We start from the raw sequence: 18,780 nt of genomic DNA, 5'->3' as shown, positions 1-18,780 counted from the left end.
CATATTAGTTTATTATTATATAGGATGATTCCTTTTTTCCCCTCACTGGCAAATATGTACATTTTCTTCCAAAGAAACCTACTGTACTGGAATTCATATTTTTTTATAAGACTCAACTGGAAATGTAGAACATTTGTTTACCAAATATAAATCCAAGAAACATCTTTTTTATATTTATTCTTTAAGACAAAGGAAATGATACAAATGGTATTCTAATTCCATATTTAGAAAAAAAAACTTTTCAGAAGAAGGACGCTATAGGTGCCTGATGTTGCATATTTTTAGGATGCCGTAGAGTTTTTACTTAGGTTGCTTGTTCTTAATTCAAAGTAATAGTCCAAAATCAAACATGTATTTTTTAATCAACTAGTGTGAATTTTAAATAGCAGATTTCTGCTTTTACAAATAAATCATTTTTATCAAGTTCATCTGTTCCTCTTCATATGGTATATTACAAGTGGGTTGCACCTGGCAGCTTTACAAACTGGAATTTGGATTCTAATAACTCCAGTGAAAGATTCCTCTCCAATATCTGGGCTTCTTCATTGCTACAGACATTGAACATGGTTTTAGCACAATTGCTTAACGTTCCTTCAATTAGAAATTGCAAGATAGCTGTCATCAAACTTCTGTAATATGGCAGAATTAATATGTGCCATAGAGTAAATACCTATAATGAATTCTTGTCTTGAAGCAAATACATTGCTTTCATAGCTGATGGAAAAATCAGAAGTGTTTCCATTTTCCTGGTTTTTAAAATGCACATACAATAAAACGAATCTCAAAATAAAATGCATGGGTGTTGTTGTTTTTTAAATTGCAATTAGGAAATACAAAAAATAGCTTTATTTTCATCACAATGAAACTTTAGCATTATATTTATTTAAGACATGAAATATAAAAATTACAGAGATTGATAGGTTTTGAGTAAGAGATTGATAGGTTTTGAGTAAGTTGTATATAGTTGCTAAACAGAATGAATTTTGCTGTCTGGAAAGCCCACCTAAAATTCACTCTAGCCTGGCTGGCATGGCTCAGTGATTGAGTGTCGACCTCTGGACCAAGAGGTCGCAGTTTGATTCCCGATCAGGGCTTATGCCTGGGTTGTGGGCTCTATGCATAAGGCAGCCATTCGATGATTCTCTTTCATTATTGATGTTTTTGTCTCTCTCTCCCTCTCCCTTCCTCTCTGAAATCAATAAAAATATATTTTAAAAAAAGGTTTATCTCCTCTCTGTCTTCTCTGCACTGGGAGCAGCTCCCCTTATCCTCTGAAAATGTATACCTGCACCAAGTTTGTCTCCACCTTCTCCTTGGTCAGGAGCGCCTCTCAGCTGAGCCGGTCAATGTCTGCAGTGGTGCTGAAACGACCTGAGGCACTGACAGATGAGAGCCTCAGCAGCTTGGCAGGCCCACGTTCCCTGACCTCACTTATTTCTAGCCACAGCTTCCAAACCAGTGCCATTTCAAGGGACATCGACACAGCAGCCAAGTTCATTGGGGTTGGGGCTGCCACAGTAGGGGTGGCAGGCTCTGGGGCTGGAATTGGGACTGTGTTTGGGAGCCTCATCATTGGTTATGCCAGGAACCCTTCTCTGAAGCAACAGCTCTTCTCCTACGCCATTCTGGGCTTTGCCCTCTCAGAGGCCATGGGGCTCTTTTGCCTGATGGTGGCCTTTCTCATCCTCTTCGCCATGTGAAGGAGCTGTCTCCACCTCCCATAGTTCTTTTTCCCGTGTGTTGTCTGCCCTGTATGTTCCTTTTCCTATACCTCCCTAGGCAGCCTGGGGAAAGTGGTTGGCTCAGGTTTGACAAAAGGAAGACAAATAAATACTGTATTAATAAGAAAAAAAAAAGGTTTATTAAACTCCCTTGCATTCAAGCAAAGATACTGTTTTACTTCATTGAGTGGCTGCCTCCTGCATGCCCCCTAGTGGGAATCGAGCCTGTAACCCTGGCATGTGCCCTTGACCCGAATCGAATAATCCGCAGGACAAGGCTCTATCCACTGAGCCAAACCGGCTAGGGCTTTAATAAACCTTTTTTAAAAAACTTCTGATCCACTTAGAAAGTAAGAGAAAAGAGGTTTTAAAAAGTCTGTTCTGGTTATCTAGGCAAAGCTGTGATCACTATCCTAACAGAATAAATCATATAGAAAAACACATTAGCAAAGACTGAAGTGAGTAATAAGATAAAACAATATGCTAATCCACTGATAGCAGTGAGAAAGGCAACGTGTGTTTTTGCAGTGTGGTTTTTATGCAATTGAATTGAACAAAAATTATACTAACTTATGAACACTAGGGCTACCAGAGAGAGAGAATGGTGACCATCTGTAGCTAAGCATCTGTGGCTAAGAAGTTTCTTCTTCATATAATCATAGTGATGACATCATTCACAAGTGGCAGAACATAGTAAAGCATTTATCTTTTATTCCACAAGGTGGTATGTTTTATGTATAAACTATTTGGGGTAGTGTTTTTATTCTGAATTTAATTATGTGCTTTTTAAAAATGGTTTTCTTATTTTTGACTTGTTAGTACATCACTTAGAATCCTGCCTCTGGGTCTAACAAATTGCCTGATGCCAAAGTAGATACATGTACTTGTTCCCAAATTGATAACACATGCCAAGATTTTCTGTATTGCCCTCAATAAACACACTTCTGGGGGTATTCTTAACCCTGATCTCAATGAGAACTCCAAATGTGTTCCCTCTCAGCAAGAAGATCAGCTTCCCTATACTTTCCGCCTGTGGTTATAGCTTTAAAAATTAAATATACTTCACAGAAATAATATGTTCCTTTACATATAAAAATTATTTGCATATAGTATAGGATTGAATGAAGTTGAAAAATAATATTAGAAGTTATCTAAAACAAAAGTTGAAAATTGTTGGCAATATAAAGTTCAATTTTAACCTAACAATCTATCTTAAGCCTTCCAACTACCTCGGATTATGCCTTTTCCTTTTTTCTAAAATGACTCTTTCAATGCCCCCCCTCACATACTCTCAAATGAGTCTGAGATTTCAAGTTAAAGGTTTTTGATTTTTGATTCTTTATGTTTGCTTCCTATATCTTTGTTTCAGAAATGTCTGTAAAAACATCAGTAAGGTACAAGCTTATATATAAACTGCAGTGTATATTTAGAGTACATTGTCCATTCACCCATTAATTTATTCATTCTCTCACTCACTTGTCAAATATTTATTAAGTGCCTTCATTATTGTTCCTGGCATATTATGTTAAGCATTGAGGATACAAAATGGGATGAACCACCTTTTAAGAGTAATAATACAGTAATGATAGCCTTAAACCTAATATTCAGCAAGATAAATGAGACTGTAATTTTTATTTTAAAAATATTTATTTCTAATGATTTTCTATATTTTTTTCTTTATTGATTTGAAATTATTGTTTCATTTATCTTTTGCTTACCTGTCTTCAATATACTTTAAGCTAAGAGTGACTTATGGTTTAAACATCACATCTTGCCAGAAAAAAAAATATATATCGGTAAATGCATTTAAATATTTTATGAATTTCTAGTAGCTCCTAATTGTCATTTTACTCTAATTGTTCCTTTAAAATAGTTTTAGATTCTCATTGTATGCTTGGGTCATGGAGTGCTAGAAAAAGATGGAGGGAAATGGTCTCTGCCAGTAAATTGGAACTCAAATGTTATTTATTTAGAGAGGATTATAGTTGGTATGAGCTCAGAGATCAGGAGACAGTACACACTGCAAAAACATATAATTATTAATAGGACACATAATAGAAGGTTTAACTACATATACTACAGAAATGAGTAGTCACTTTCTACCCTGGGAGGCATTGGTTGTCTTCTTAAAGAGTGTCCTTGTTCAAATGTAAAGCAAAGCCAATGATCGTGTGCTTTTCTAACTAGAGATTAGCTCAGGTGTTTACCTTTAACGGTCTTTTTACTCAGGGCACAAAAAAATGGCATGTTAAAATGAAAAAAACATTCTGTATACTGAGAGGAAATGCTGCTAAATAGTAAGGTAATTCTTATTCAAACTAAAAATGTCTCTCTTTTCTTTTTGTCACTCAAATTGAGTCATCAAACTGTTCAGTATTATGCTTAAGCCAATAAAAGGAAGAAAGAATATTCAGAAGTAAAACATGCCCATACTTATACAGTTCCAAGTTAGAAATGGTTGGTTAATTATCTTATTAAGTTGCTACCCGCTACAATATTTAGTACTTTATTCCTGAAGTGCTGCACAAATATTAACGAATTGCTTCTATAACACTTCTTAAAATCTGCTAGCATTGTCCCTGAGATTTCTAAGGCAAAGAAAGAAGAGATCATTTCAATAAATGTGCTTAGGGCTAGAGGAACCACAACATGTTCATCATACCCTTAAGTAAGTCCTGTTTTAGAAGGAAAATACGTTGGACATGGTTATGTGCCAAAATAGACAATAACTGTTCTAGATCAGAGTAGAGAGATAGAAAACTAGACCTATAGTTGGTCTTAGAGCAAAGGGCTATTTTGCTCCTTAGGAACGGCAGGCATTAAAACACCATGATTCTGTCTTACACCCTAACTTCTTCAGTAGTTACTTTGAGACCAGGGAAGGTAATTGCCCTTCCTCAGCTAACTCTGAACACATATGGAACATACTACCCTTACAGTCAAAGGCAGTTAGTTACCTTAGCATGTAAGATGGGTGCAGCCCTGCTTGTCAAATTTTCCCAAAGCAGAAGTAATAAAAAACTAGCCATTCCCCAGGAGCAGATCTTCAAAATTAGAAAAGTGCCTGGAAATATGGAAGGAAAAAAAAAGAGTTGGAGCAACACTGCAGTTTTCTACATGAGCTCTCCCCCTTGCCACCGCCTTTTTAAAAAATAAATTAACTCATCATGAGATTTCTAAATGCATTCTTCTAACATATGGTAAGGAGTGTAAACATACTGGACTTATTTTAGGGGAAGAAATAACCTGATTGATTCAAACAGTACCTCGGAATTTATTTAGTAATGTCAGAAGTCACAACTTCTTTTTATCACTTCGGATTCACAAAATTGCATCAGAAGAAGATATATGCTTGAGTCTGATTGCTCCCAGACATGCATTTTTCCTCCATCAAGGATCTAAAAGAATACTAAAAAGCCAACTTGTATTTGTGTGGGTTTTCGTGGCACTCATCCAGAGTGATTTCCCACTGAATGTTATGCCAAACCTGTGAAACTATCAGGATATGTCCTGACACCAGTAATTTTCTCTTGGGAGTCTAAAATTAGGATCCTTCTGTTGATATAACTGTTCTCCAAATTTAACTAGCTATTTTGTATTGCTTTTGCGACTTGAGAGTAGGAGTGCTGAGTAGGCAAGTGTGGAAATGAACATATACAAAATTAAATAAATGTGAATAATTGCTTAATAATAGAAGAGTTCTGATACCAGAGATCATGGCATTCTTAACTTTGAAATGAGCAACACAAAATTCAAAACACAGTTTAATTGAATGTAGAGAAAGTACACACTGGAATGAAGTCAAGTACTGCCAAGGATTAAGTCTTCATACTTTTTCATTAGGAGGAGTCCCTCCCATGCACATGGGCCACCATGCTCAGAGGCAGCAGGAGACACTGTTGCACTGTTTTCTTCCCAACCCGAGAGGCCTAAGGATGAAACCAGAGATCATCTGCTTGTGAATATGGGGAAAAGAACCCATTTTTACAGCATGGGTTTGATGTGATGTTGATGGTAAATGACATGATCACTGAAAACAGATGCCATACAGAGTCTCGTTGATTGATGCGCAAATCTCTGACAGCAGAAACCCAGGTTGTCAGTTTGCCTTCATGGTTGTCTTATTGAGATCTAGGCAGGAAAGGATCCTCTTCATTTCAAATGCTGGGACGTGAGTCATGCTGCCAGAAATAAAAGGTTCTTCTATCTGGCCTTATTATCCCAAAGTGTAAGAACAAGGAGAATGTTTTTTAAAGGTGATATCAGGAATTTTGAAATCCCCTTGAATAAATTGTCTTCCTTAAATGAAGAACATTTTCACAGAATAGTTCATTAGAAGCTCTTTTTCTTGATGAAAACAATGTTCTATTCTCCTTAAAAAGACCGTTGCTATTATCTTTTAAGTGTTTGGTATCCTTCCAGATCGATGTGTGAGAACTTTGGTTAACTTGGGATTTTGTGAAATGAGGAATTATGGCCCCTCATGCTTTTGGGTGAGTTTGGATGTGGTCCTAGTACAGAGAGAAAACAGGACTTGACCATGTGCAGTCCAAGAGGGACTGACTTGAATTAAGAAGCCTCTCAGGAAGCAGCTATGGAGCCTCTGCACCTGAACTAAGTTTGGGAGACATGTGCCGTTTGGTTCTAATTGGTGCAGTCTGATCAGGCAAATCAAAGGAATGAAGTATTTATAAGCTCTGGAGTGAATGGTATTCTTTAGAATCTCAACAAACTATATATTATGTTAGATGTTAATCGTGCGTGATTCTGTAGAGAAAAGCAGTTGGCAACAACATGAGAAATGATGGTGTTGGGTAATGTGATGTAGTGAAAAGGCATCTGAACCCAAAGCCTATAAATACTTCATTCCAATGGTAGATTCTAATTATATTTTCTGAATTGGTTTTTGACTGGTTGGCTCATTTTATATTTAATAATAACATCTACTAAAGATTTTTAACTATAAAAGGAACATATTTTATTTAAAAATTAGATAATATAAGAAAAACCACCTATATTTCTACTACCCAAAGGCAATCAATATATTTTTCTATGCACAGGTTTTTATATTTTTAAAAATATACCATATATAAAATTTTATATTTTGCTTTTTAAACTTAACATTATATCACATTTTAATTTTTTTGTTTTCGTGTTAAATTACTCTAAATTTTCTTTTATTAGCTATAATGATAATCATCAAATGAGCATCTTATGGTATTCTTAACCATTGCCTCATTGATGTGTATCACTTCTTATCATGATAAGTAATATTGCAATGAACATTTCTCTGCAAAGTTGTATTTCTGGATCTTGGTTTATGTTTATTACTAGAGGCCTGGTGCACAAAATTTGTGCACTGGAGGGGAGTCCCTCAGCCCAGATTGCAAGAGGGTGCAGGCCAGGCTGAGGGACCCTACCAGTGCACGATTGGGGCCAGAGTGGGACTTGAGAGGTTGGCCAGCCGGGGAGGGACCACAGGAGGGCTCCAGGGTGTGTCCGGCCCATCTCGCTCAGTTCTGATCGGCCGAACCCCAGCAGCAAGCTAACCTACTGGTCGGAGCATCTGCCCCCTGGTGGTCAGTGCACATCATAGCGACTGGTCAACCGGTAGACTGTCTGCCCCCTGGTAGTTAGTGCATGTCATAGCAAGCAGTTGAGCGGCCTTAGCATATCATTAGCATATTACACTTTGATTGGTTGAATGGACAACTGGATGACTGGACACTTAGCATATTAGGATTATTGGTTCTCAGGTATAGAATTGTTAGGTTAGACTAAAAACTTTTTAAAGGCTTTAGGTAGAAATTGTGAAATTGTTTTCCAGAATGGTTGTATCAATTTACATTCTCTCTAGCAGAGTGTGACAGTATTCATTTCATGTCTTATTCAGGTGGCTGATTTTTAAAACTCTCTTGGGATTTCATGAGGCACAGTGGCATTTGGAAAGCGATGTGATTGCTCTTTGACCCTTTCCTTCACCCCCACCCCCGAACTCTCCGTGTATAATTTTCTTTATTATGAGATGAATTACAAAATCGCATCTATATATAATTTTTTTTAACTGGGAACACCTAACAATTTTTATTTTCCCCAGATGACAGTAGTCTAATGAAGGAGAGGAGGAAAAGCCTTGGCTAGGGAATTGAGGCCCATTCTCTACTTCACTCCTTCACTCACACACTATGTGACCTTGCACAAATTACTTAACCTCTTTGTGCCTCTATTTCTTCATCAACGAGGGCAGTGGATTTAAACAGATTATCTCTAAAGTGCTTCTGACTATAAGATTCTTTGATGCTATCAAAACTATTTTTTTTCTAGAAAAGAATGAACCTTCTAACTCCTCCTCCTTTTAGAATCCAAATGGAAAGTGCCTGTTATATTTATTTCCAGAAGCTTTCAGTGAATTTAAATCTATATGGCTATATTGGGTTAACTTTCATGTTTCTATCCAGATTTACTTTAAAGAAATATCACGACGAGAGCATAACTTTTGCTTGATCCTTTTGTCAGTTAAACAAAAACAGATGAAAGTTATAACAAAGAATCCTTTAAAAATATAAGTATATGGCAGAATGTGCCAAATTATGCCCTAAGCTTTGTAGTGTAATGGTCACTGGTTTCAGTGGGAATTTCACACAAATCTTTGAGAGAAGAATTTGGGGTTCATAAATATAGCACAGATCATATCCTCTAAATGATAGCATCGCCTTATCTGAGCTGCTGCGAACACTTTTTTGCTTATTTCATTTTTGTATATATGCTTAAATATGATGCTAACATGGAAAAAACACATATTATTTCCTAGGAGGATTTTTTTTAACAGAACTTTGGGTTATATTTTTTAAAAATAAGTTTTAGTGAGGCATAATTCACATAGCATAAAATTAACCCCCTTAAAGTATAATTTAGTGGTTTTTAGTATATGCACAGAGTTGTACAACCATCACCATAGATTGTATTTGAAAAACAAATGAAAGTGTCTAGACAATATACCAGTTGCTTGCTCTTATTTAGTAGATTTGGTATTATGTATAGATTCTTTTTTCATTCAAGACCTTTTCTGTTGTAAAATTTTTTTTTTTTTTCTTATTTTTTTTCTTTCTGTTGTAAAATTTTTAATTGTTCAGAGTTAATAAAATAATTGGGTGTATTATGGGCACATTTTCAGTTTAATTAGAAATCTAGCCCAACTGGTGTGGCTCAGTGGTTCACCATCGACCCATGAACCAAGAGGTCACCAGTTTGATTCCCAGTCAGGGCAAATGCCCAGGTTTCAGGCTTGATCCCCAGTGGAGGGCGGGCAGGAGGCAGCCAATCAATGATTCTCTCTCATCATTGATATTTCTATCTCTGTCTCCCTCTCTGAAATCAATAAAAACATTTTTAAAAATCCATCTACCAAATCTTTGGTTTACAAAAATAGAAAAATTAAAAGTGTGTATGTTTGATGGTTTTGCAATACAATGAAAGCTGAATAAGAGATTGAAGAATTCATATGTTTCTTAATTTATTTTAAATATTTGTCATTTAAAATATTTCCTCCCTCTGTTGACTTAGAATTCAAACGGATGATTATATATCATGCCCAGACCAAAAATATCTGAAGGCGATAGAGGGATAATAATTGTCTTTTCTCTTCAAGCTAAAAAAAAAAGCTGGTATTTTGAGAAAGCATAGGTATAATTCAAAGTGATAAGTAATTATAACTGAGACATATATGTTTTATCCCAAGTATTTCATAAGATTGATTGTAGAAGAGTTAATTAGATTTTTCTATTTAAGCCTTTACAATAAGCTTGCTACTAATCTTTTCTTAACTATTTTATAAACAAGCTGAATAACTTACTCCTGCACTGAGTGACTTTTTAGTAACTTTTACTACTGAAGATATAAAAACAAAACACTATCATTATAAGTTTAGATAAAAACCTTCTTTTTAAACTTTCCAAGATAGCATCTCATCTTTTTTTTAAATAAGTATATGTTTTTATTGATTTTTTTTAACCCAGAGAGAGAGAGAAACATCATCGATCAGCTGCCTCCTGCATGAGCCCGCAACCTGGGCATGTGTCCTGACCGGGAATCGAACTGGTGACTTCTTGGTTCCTGGGTCGATGCTCAATTGCTGAGCCACACCAGCTGGGCAGCATTTCACTTTTCTTCCCCAGTCTATCTCTTAGGAATTGTATGAGTTGTCATAAATTATTCTCTTACTGTTCAGTTTGAGAAATTGATACCTATTTTACAGATGGGAAATTTGAAGTAAAAAAGCAGAGGCCTAACATTCTTGCTAGGACCTCAGTACAGACCTTAATGATAAGACCTTCTCTTCTAAGTCTTTATTACTTGAAATGACCTTGACTAAGTCATCTAACCTTTTCATGTCTTATTTTTCTCATCTGCCAAATGAGAGTAAAGGATGGTCTAGTTATATGGCTGCTTCTGATGACCAAAAGTAGTTGTATAGCATCAAGTAATTGTATGTAATCTTTCCCTTGGAAAGATACCAACAAATTAATATTTTTATATGACTTATACATTTTTTTATAATACCTTGATCCACATTTGGGAAACTCGTTGAACTCTTAATCTAAAATACACTGAAACACGATAAGAGTCTAAATAAGCTAACTCATATTAGGATATTTGAGAGAGATTATGAACACTGATTTTTATTTTGTTTTTAAGTGAGCATTGAGATATATGAGAAGTGAACTTAGCTTGAGGATACTAAGATGGCTCATAATGAGACACAAGAAAAATTCATGAAAATATGTGGTACAATTAGCTGAATCGAACTACTTTAGCTGAAAACAACCAAACTTGTTAACAAGGTAGAGACTAGAAATAGAGAGCATGATTTTCATCTTTATAAAATTGGGACTGTTCTGTGTTTTATAAATGTGATTTACATATTAGTGGGATGCTACCTATAAGGCAGCATTGTTCTCTAGGAAAAAGACGGATGCCCTCTGCTGCCATCTTATTTCCTTCTGCTTGCTGTCAAAACAGGAGGGAAAAGGCAAAAGCCATGCAAGGTGGTCAGGGAGCAGAGCTGGGAAGGTCTGGAATTAGCACCCCCAAGGGTCTGCCTATTTCTGACTGTTTATAACTTCACTCTAAAGTGAGTTTACATAATCATTAGCATATACAAACATAATTTAAAAAAATATTTCTAGTAGTAATACCATCTGAAAGAAATGTGTGCTGTAAAAATTCAGGAAAACTCGTATGAGGTGGAAGTATCTTCTGTATAAGATTTCTCTTGAAGTGAAACTAAAATAGGTTCCTTGTTAACCAGAAGAAACCTCAGCCAAAAATTCTTTTGGAGCTAAAGAGGACCTTCTTATTCAATTAAGTAACCTAAAAGATTACTAAAATGTATGCTGTGGGCCTAGAATTGTTCTTTTTCATTGCTTTAGTGAAGCAGATGGAAAATTCTGGCTGTAGGTGGCAGCAGCACACCAACGTGTTCTTTCTAAAGCCTCCCGCGGTGAGTTGGTGAGGAAGATGTTAGGAGCTCTGGTTCCTGGAGGGCTGCAGTTCATTCACTAAAATACCAGCCACGGTTTTTCTTTGTTGAGGGTGAAAAATTTTCTTCACTCTGCAAGCATCCACCTCTAAATTCACTACATTCAGGCAGCTTTAAGCATGTTCCTTTCGTCGTGGCATTGGGGAGGCACCATGAATGTGTACTTTATTAGAGCTTCTAAAAATACCAATCACAGGACCTTTGAAAACACAGATTTGTCAGCATTTCACATTAATGGCTCTTTTATTTGTTTGTTTTCATTCCTGATTTATAGACAGCACCCCATTATAGAGGCAATATATCTTCATTTAAATAACTTTCAAGTTATTTATGACTGGCAATGACTTTGAGGTTGGGTGTTTTACTTTGTTTTATTTTTGTTAACAGGTTCATTCTGGTGCTAGAGATAACAATTAGAACCTAAAATAAAAGCAGTTTTACAGAGTTCTCTGGATTTTTGCAATAATCTAGCTAATTGCATGAAAGACCCCAGTTTTTCATGGAATGTCCTTTTTCACATCCAGCTATATTCTAACTTAAATTTTTAACAAAAGAAAAACACGAGTAATAAGTGAGGGAAACTCACTATGTGACAGATACTATGTAAGGTTCTTTTATATTTCATGTCATTTAAGCCATGTTACAAAGCCAGTTATTTTGATCTTGCACATGAAGAAACAAGGGCCACAAGATTCAATGACTTGCCCAACTTTTCACAGCTTACAGTGGTGGGGGCAAGCTGCAATGCAGGTTTTTTATTCTAAGACTAGAGGCCCAGTGCACGAAATTTGTGCATGTGTAGGGTCCCTAGCGGCTGCCAGCTGCTGGCCAGGGCCTCCCTTCCCCCAGCTGCCTGCTGCCGGCCAGGGTGGGGCCAGCCAGGGAGAGGGGCCTCGGCAGTTCCGGCTGGCCCCACCTCCTGGTCAAACTCCCTGTCAAACTCCCGGTCGAGGGGACAATTTGCATATTAGACTTTTATTATATAGGATCAGTTTCTTCAGAGCCATTACAGCTGTTTCTCTGAAGAGAAAGACAGACTGGTAGGTAGGACATGATAGATTAAGACAGAAAAATGGGTATAATTTGCAAGCACTTGGAATGGGTGGTGGATGGTTTTTAAAATTTGTTTTCTTTATTCAGTAAATATTTATTAAATGTTTGTTATGTACTAAACCCAGGATGAGAACTGAGGAAACACTGACATAATCTACTAGTATAATACACAGTTCTTGCCCTTTTGTAGTGTTTAGGGGGAAGCCAACAAACAAACAGATAATTATAACACAGTGTGCTTTATCATTACATTTACTACATTGTATAATATGGTAATATGGGAACACAAAGAGAAGGCAAAACTCACTAGGTGTAGAGGGGAATACCCTTCCTGAAGAAACTGACATTTCAGTTGTGTCTTATAGGCTACACCAGCCAATTGGAAGGCACAGAAGAAGAGTATTCCAAAGAGAGGGGCAGCATGAACCAAAGTGTGGAATTTACATTAAATAGTACCATTTAGCTGTAATACTAAAGCGAAAAATTTAGAAAATAATTGTGTTGATCTCAAAGTGAAGAGACAGGGTCACTATTTTCTCATCAACCCTTAACTACAACCTAAAAAGATTAGTTTAATAATGCTAAATCTCAAGGACATTTAATTATATGACAAACTCCACCATCAAAATTATAGTGATGAAGAACCTGGGAGGGGAAGGAAAATAAGAAAATTGACCTTTATTGAATAGCATTCATGTTATCTCAGTACTTCACATCAACTTTGTGATATTAATAGGAATGGATCTGTGTTAGGATAGCATTTAAAAACATTAAGGAACTTGCCCATAGCAAGCTGGAAAATGGTAGAGCCACAGTTGGGGCTCTAGTGACCATAAAACCTGTGCTGTCTTTATGCCTTTGTAGGGGAGGAAAAGATATCTTCTCCCCTACCATTCCAAGTTCTCAGCTGGGGCTCCTGTAACAAGGCAGATTAACGAGAGAAAATCATACAAATCTATTTTATATAAATTTTATATGACATGGGAGCCTTCCTAAGGAAATGAAGACCCAAAGAAGCGATGAAATCCAAGTGATTTTATGCTAGATGTGATGAAGAGTGGACAGTTGTGGAAAGTGTGATAGGACAAAATTAATATATGCTGAGTGCAGTAAACTGGGGAAACTTAGTAAGGCCTGTTTATTCAGATTCCTCTCTATGTCCCTCTGTCTTCAGAGATAAGGATGCTCCTTTCTTCCAAGTATGCAGAGGGCACTGCTCATGTGAGGGTCTTATGACCTGCTTCAAGGGAAGGTCAGAAAGTTCTTCCTGTACATGCTGTTTCTTGAATTCCTTCAACTTAAAATATTCAGTATGCCAATGGGCCATATTTTGAGGTAGTGTGATCTGAAAACCCTGTCACTTTCTTCCTTCATAGTAGTCAAAAGTTAAGCATCACAAAGACTATCCTATATAATAAAAGAGTAATATACAAATTAACCGTCACTCCGACACAAAGATGGCAGTGCCCATAGCCACAAGATGGCGGCACCCAGTCCTCTCAGCCCCGCTGGAGACCTCCAGTCCCGGGGGCAGCTGCTGAGAACAGGGCCTGCTTGGCCGTCGCCTACGGCGACCCGGGAGAGGCCAAGCGGGCTCCACAGAAAGCAGAGAACCACGGGGAGCAGGCCTAAGCTGTCAGTAGGACATCCCCTGAGGGCTCTGGGATTGGAGAAGGTGCAGGTTGGGCTGAGGGACCCCCTCCACCCCTGTGCACGAATTTTGTGCACTGGGCCTTTAGTACACTATAACTTCCTTATGACTTACTTGCCTATTCCTCATCATCTCATATATAGATTAAAAACTAACTTCCTAACTCTGCCTCAGCCTTACCACCAGCACTACTCTGCAAAGCACTTATGTTATTCTCCTAAACAGGACTAGTCACATCACTTATTCAAACAAAAACCTTTACTGCCTTCCAATTGCCTTCATAATAAAGTTTACTTCTCTCTCTAATTAATAAAAAAATATTGTTAAAAATTGAATTTATTGAAGGCAAATTCATACTGAAAGTAATGAGCCTGTATCATTAAGAAAGCATGGTGACCTGGCCGGTGTGGCTCAGTGGTTCAGCATCAACCTATGAACCAGGAGGTTATGGTTTGATTTCCTGTCAGGACACATGCCCAGGTTTCGGGCTCGATCCCCAGTGTGGACATTCAGGAGGCAGCCCATCAATGATGCTTTCTTATCATTGATGCTTCTCTCTCTCTCTTCTTCTCCTTTCCTCTGAAATCAACAAAAATTTATTTTTTTTAAAAAAGAAAGCAAGCATGGGGGCATAAGAATAGATATATAGATCAATGGAAAAGAATTGAGTGTCCAAAAATAAACCCATATGTCCATGGTCAACTGAATTTTGATAATGCCAAGACTAGGAAAATATAATCTCTTCAACAAATGGTAGTGGGACAACTGGATAGCCACATGCAAAAGAATGATGTTGGGCTCCTACCTCAAACCATATACAGAAATTAACTGAAAATGGATCATAGACCTAAATGTAAACTATAAAACTCTTAGAAGAAAACTTAGGTGTCAATCTTTATGATCTTGGATTTGGCAATGGATTCTTAGATATGACACCAAAAGCCCAGGCAACAAAAGAAAGAATAGATCAATTGGACCTCACTGAGCTTCAAAATTTGTACATGAAAGGACACTATCAAGATAATGAAAAGACAGTCTAAAGAATGGGAGATAATATTTGCAAATCATATATCTGATAAAGGTCTAGTATCCAGACTATATAAAGAATTGTTACAACTCAACAACAAAAATACAGACAATCCAATTTCAAAATGGGCAAAGGACTTGAATAGGCAATGGCCAATAAGCACGTGAAAAGGTGTTCAACATCGTTTATTATTAGGGAAATGCAAAACAAAAACCACAATGAAATATCACTTCACATCCACAAGGGTGGCTATAAATTTTGTTGTTAATCCTCACCCAAGGGTATTTTTTTCCATTGAATTTTTTTTTTTTTTTTTTTTTTAGAGAGAGAGTGGAAAGGAAGAGGAGAGACAAAGAGAAAGAAAGAAACATAGTTGAGAGAGAGACATATCAATTGTTGTCTATCTTAGGTGCCCCGGCTGGGGCAGGGGAGCCTGCACGTACATGCCCTTGACCAGAATTAAACCCAGAACCCTTCAGTCCCAGGGCTGACACTCTATCCACTGAGCCAAACCACCAAGGCTATAATAATTTTTAAAAAAGGAAAACAACAAATGTTGGTAAGGATATAGAAAAATTGGAACCCTTGTGAATAGCTAATGTTAATATAAAATGGTGTAGTTGATGTGATAAGCAGTTTAGTGGTTCTTCAGAAAGTTATAGAATTACCATATGACCCAACAGTTCCACTCCCACCTATACATTCAAGAATCGAAAACATGTATTCTTACAAAACATGTACTCTTATATATGTACTCTATATATTTTTCTGTTACAAATGATAATATAGAATTTAAGCTATAAGACATAAAGCATTCAAATAAAATCATATTTAAAAGGTACAGTAATGCCCTAGATGGTTTGGCTCAGTGGATAGAGCATCGGCCTGCAGTTTGATTTCGGTCAAGGGCATGTACCTCAGTTGCAGGCCCCTCCCTGGCCCGGGCCCTGGTCTGGGCACATGCAGGAGGCAACTAATCGATGTATTTCTCTCACATCGATATTTCTTTCTGTCTTTCCCTCTCTCTTCCACTCTCTCTAAAAATTAATGGAAAAATATCCTCAGGTGAGGATTAAAAAAAAAGGTACAGTACCCAAAATTTTTTCTTTAATTACATTTCAATTTCTAGGGAACATTAGCCATATACATAATACAAGCATTTTATAAAAATTAACACTATTGCCCTAACCTGTTTGGCTCAGTGGATAGAGCATCGGCCTGCGGACTGAAGGGTCCCAGTTTCGATTCCGGTCAAGGGCATGTACCTTGGTTGTGGGCACATCCTCGGTAGGGGATGTGTAGGAGGCAGCTGATCAATGTTTCTCTGTCATCGATGTTTCTAACTCTCTATCCCTCTCCCTTCCTCTCTATAAAAAAAATCAATAAAATATATATTTTTAAAAATTAACATTATTGAGAAATGCAAGGATTCAAAATATTCAGATAATTTGGGAATAAAACTGTGTAGATAACCATATAAAGTCAAAAGTATGGGCTAGATCATAATCATATTGAATATCTACACATGGCTCTGTATGTTTATATCTTTTTAAAAAATGTTATTAAATTTATTGGGGTGACATTTACATTTTTAGATGAGAACTTGCAACAATTGTATACTTAACCTTCAACCATATTTGCTTTGAGACACTAATTTTATCAGGGGGTGAACTTCGCTGTTTGATGGTTTTATACATCATTCAGATACCCCTACACTCCACCCCAGTCTGGCTACTTTTCATATCTTGTGCACATGACAGAGGCAACCTCTCCTTTGACTCAGGAAAGGCATTTGTTCTGGGCTGGAGTCTGATGCAAGTCCTTGATCCTCTCCTCTCCCACTCTGCCTCTTCTTTTGTGTTCATGTTGTTAGCTACAAGAACTCAGATGGACAAGAGGTTTGGCTCCAATTACTATCCTCTGGCACCTGAGCCATTAGGTTGACAATTCATTTATACATCTTTCTGAGTTACTCATGATTTGACTCAACGACAGTATTTTCCTGGGTGGTATTTTTTGTTGTTGATCTTTATGCTTAAATATGGGTTCTTATTTTTCTCTGTGAATCATTATGTCAACATAGGTGTGGTTGGTTAGGTAAACACAGAGGAGATAAATGAGCTAAAATGAACTTGTAAAAGCATTCTATTTTCAATGCTTATGGTAATGACTTGCACATTTGCAATATTTCTTTCTGGCTTCTTTTCACAGTGAGTATTGATTGAGTTTGAAAGTAAAAACAAAATTTTTTTTTTTTTAAATGGAGATAGATAGAGGTAGGCAGGGAATGTTTCCCACCAAGAGCTCAAGTCATCTAAAAAAGTTGGCCTTGAGTAACAAAAATGCACATAAAACACTTAAAACAAAGATACCTAGTAGTTCTCTGGTAGAATTAGTCACCATAACTTTGTAATACATTCCCACGTGTGCTTCTTCTTTGAACTTTCACTCGAAATGAAACCTGTGTTAATTAGCATGCAGTTTCTTGTCTTGGAGAGCAACATGGTTAAAAACCAGATAAAGAAGTCAATGTTTATGTTAATCTAGGGTATTTGAAACTTCTTTTATCTTTAAAATATTCAACTTTCCAGCTCTATAGAAAAATAGGTGTTTGTTAAGGTATTTTTAGCTTGTTTTTGCTTCATTTTCATTGTTGGATTTCATAGAGACAATAGTTCCTAGTAATAACTGTTTACAGTGAAAAGAAGTTCAAGGCAAATTGAAAATATTTTTTGAATGAGCTCAAACAATTTACAATTTATATAGAATACAGTACTCTTTTACTCATAGGTAATATTGTTTGGTCATTGTTAACATGTTAGGTACAAGATCAATGATTTCTGCTTGATAATACCTTGCACTTTAAAGTGTATTTAGTGTTTATTTATTATCTGGTTTTAATGTGGTGGAGTCATAATACATAAAAGGGAATATTCACTAGGCCCATCTTTTGGGTTACACCCATTAACACAAAAGTTGTAATGTTTTCCAAAATGCCTTCATTTAATTGCCAGTTATGTTGAACTTTTCACAAGTTGCATCAATGATGAGTCACTTCAATTAAAATCCACCAATGTGTACAGTAGAACAAAACAGAGGGACAAAAGAAGTTTCAGCCCCCAGATAAAAGTAGAATTTTCAAAAGGTACAGAGAAATAACCTTTTGTCAACTTTCCATCCCATAGAAGAGCTGTAAGAAAAATACTAAAGAGTCTAGTGCCCTGTAAACATTAATAGAAAACTAATATTTCAGCAGATGTGTAAGTTGCTCTTTAAGTTGAACATGGTAATCCTTTGATCATGTCTCTGAAAAGGTTTTCTTTCCCAGTTATGTTGCAGCAACTTTTCTTAAAGGTATAGCTTCCTTTTCTGGAAATTCTTGATATTATTATTAGTTTTTGTTTTTAAAAAAACTTTCATAAAAGTAATTTGGAAATTTAATTATTGGCCATTCTGAGACTGTTTTACTTTTAGAATTTCTCATATTTAGATGAATTAATCACTTCTGTTATTAGCCATGTCACCCACTGATGTTAGGCTTTATTATAGTAAGAATTGTATTTTCCTTATAAGATCACACTATATTAACATAAGAAAGGTTCACTAATCAAGTATTCATAGTATGTCTACTACATATTCAGGAATGAACTAGATACTGTTAGATAAATATAAGAAAAAGTTACTGTCTTCAGGGAACTTACAGTCTAATTGAGGAAATGACATAAACGTATATTAATATAGTATGTGTAGGACTCAAGATATGTGTGATACCAGGTAAACTGCCAACAAT

The 18,780-nt window shown here is 36.4% G+C and overlaps 1 protein-coding gene across 1 annotated transcript; it reads left to right on the top strand.

Moving 5' to 3' along the window:
- The first annotated feature begins 1,262 nt into the window (after positions 1-1,262).
- On the top strand, positions 1,263-1,798 carry LOC103293182 (ATP synthase F(0) complex subunit C2, mitochondrial-like). The gene has a single exon (XM_054709672.1). The coding sequence runs from the start codon at positions 1,278-1,280 to the stop codon at positions 1,698-1,700; it is 423 nt and encodes a 140-aa protein (XP_054565647.1). The 5' UTR covers positions 1,263-1,277; the 3' UTR covers positions 1,701-1,798.
- The last annotated feature ends 16,982 nt before the right edge of the window (positions 1,799-18,780 follow it).

The sequence above is a fragment of the Eptesicus fuscus genome, chromosome 20, assembly GCF_027574615.1.
Source record: "Eptesicus fuscus isolate TK198812 chromosome 20, DD_ASM_mEF_20220401, whole genome shotgun sequence".
NCBI lineage: Eukaryota > Metazoa > Chordata > Mammalia > Chiroptera > Vespertilionidae > Eptesicus > Eptesicus fuscus.
The sequence above is the reverse complement of the archived record's forward strand: the minus strand, read 5'-3'. Positions and strand labels throughout refer to the sequence as shown.

What these genes read in the sequence shown, in the direction of transcription:
- LOC103293182 (XM_054709672.1), top strand. Translation starts at nt 1,278, where the DNA reads ATGTATACCTGCACCAAGTTTGTCTCCACCTTCTCCTTGGTCAGGAGC.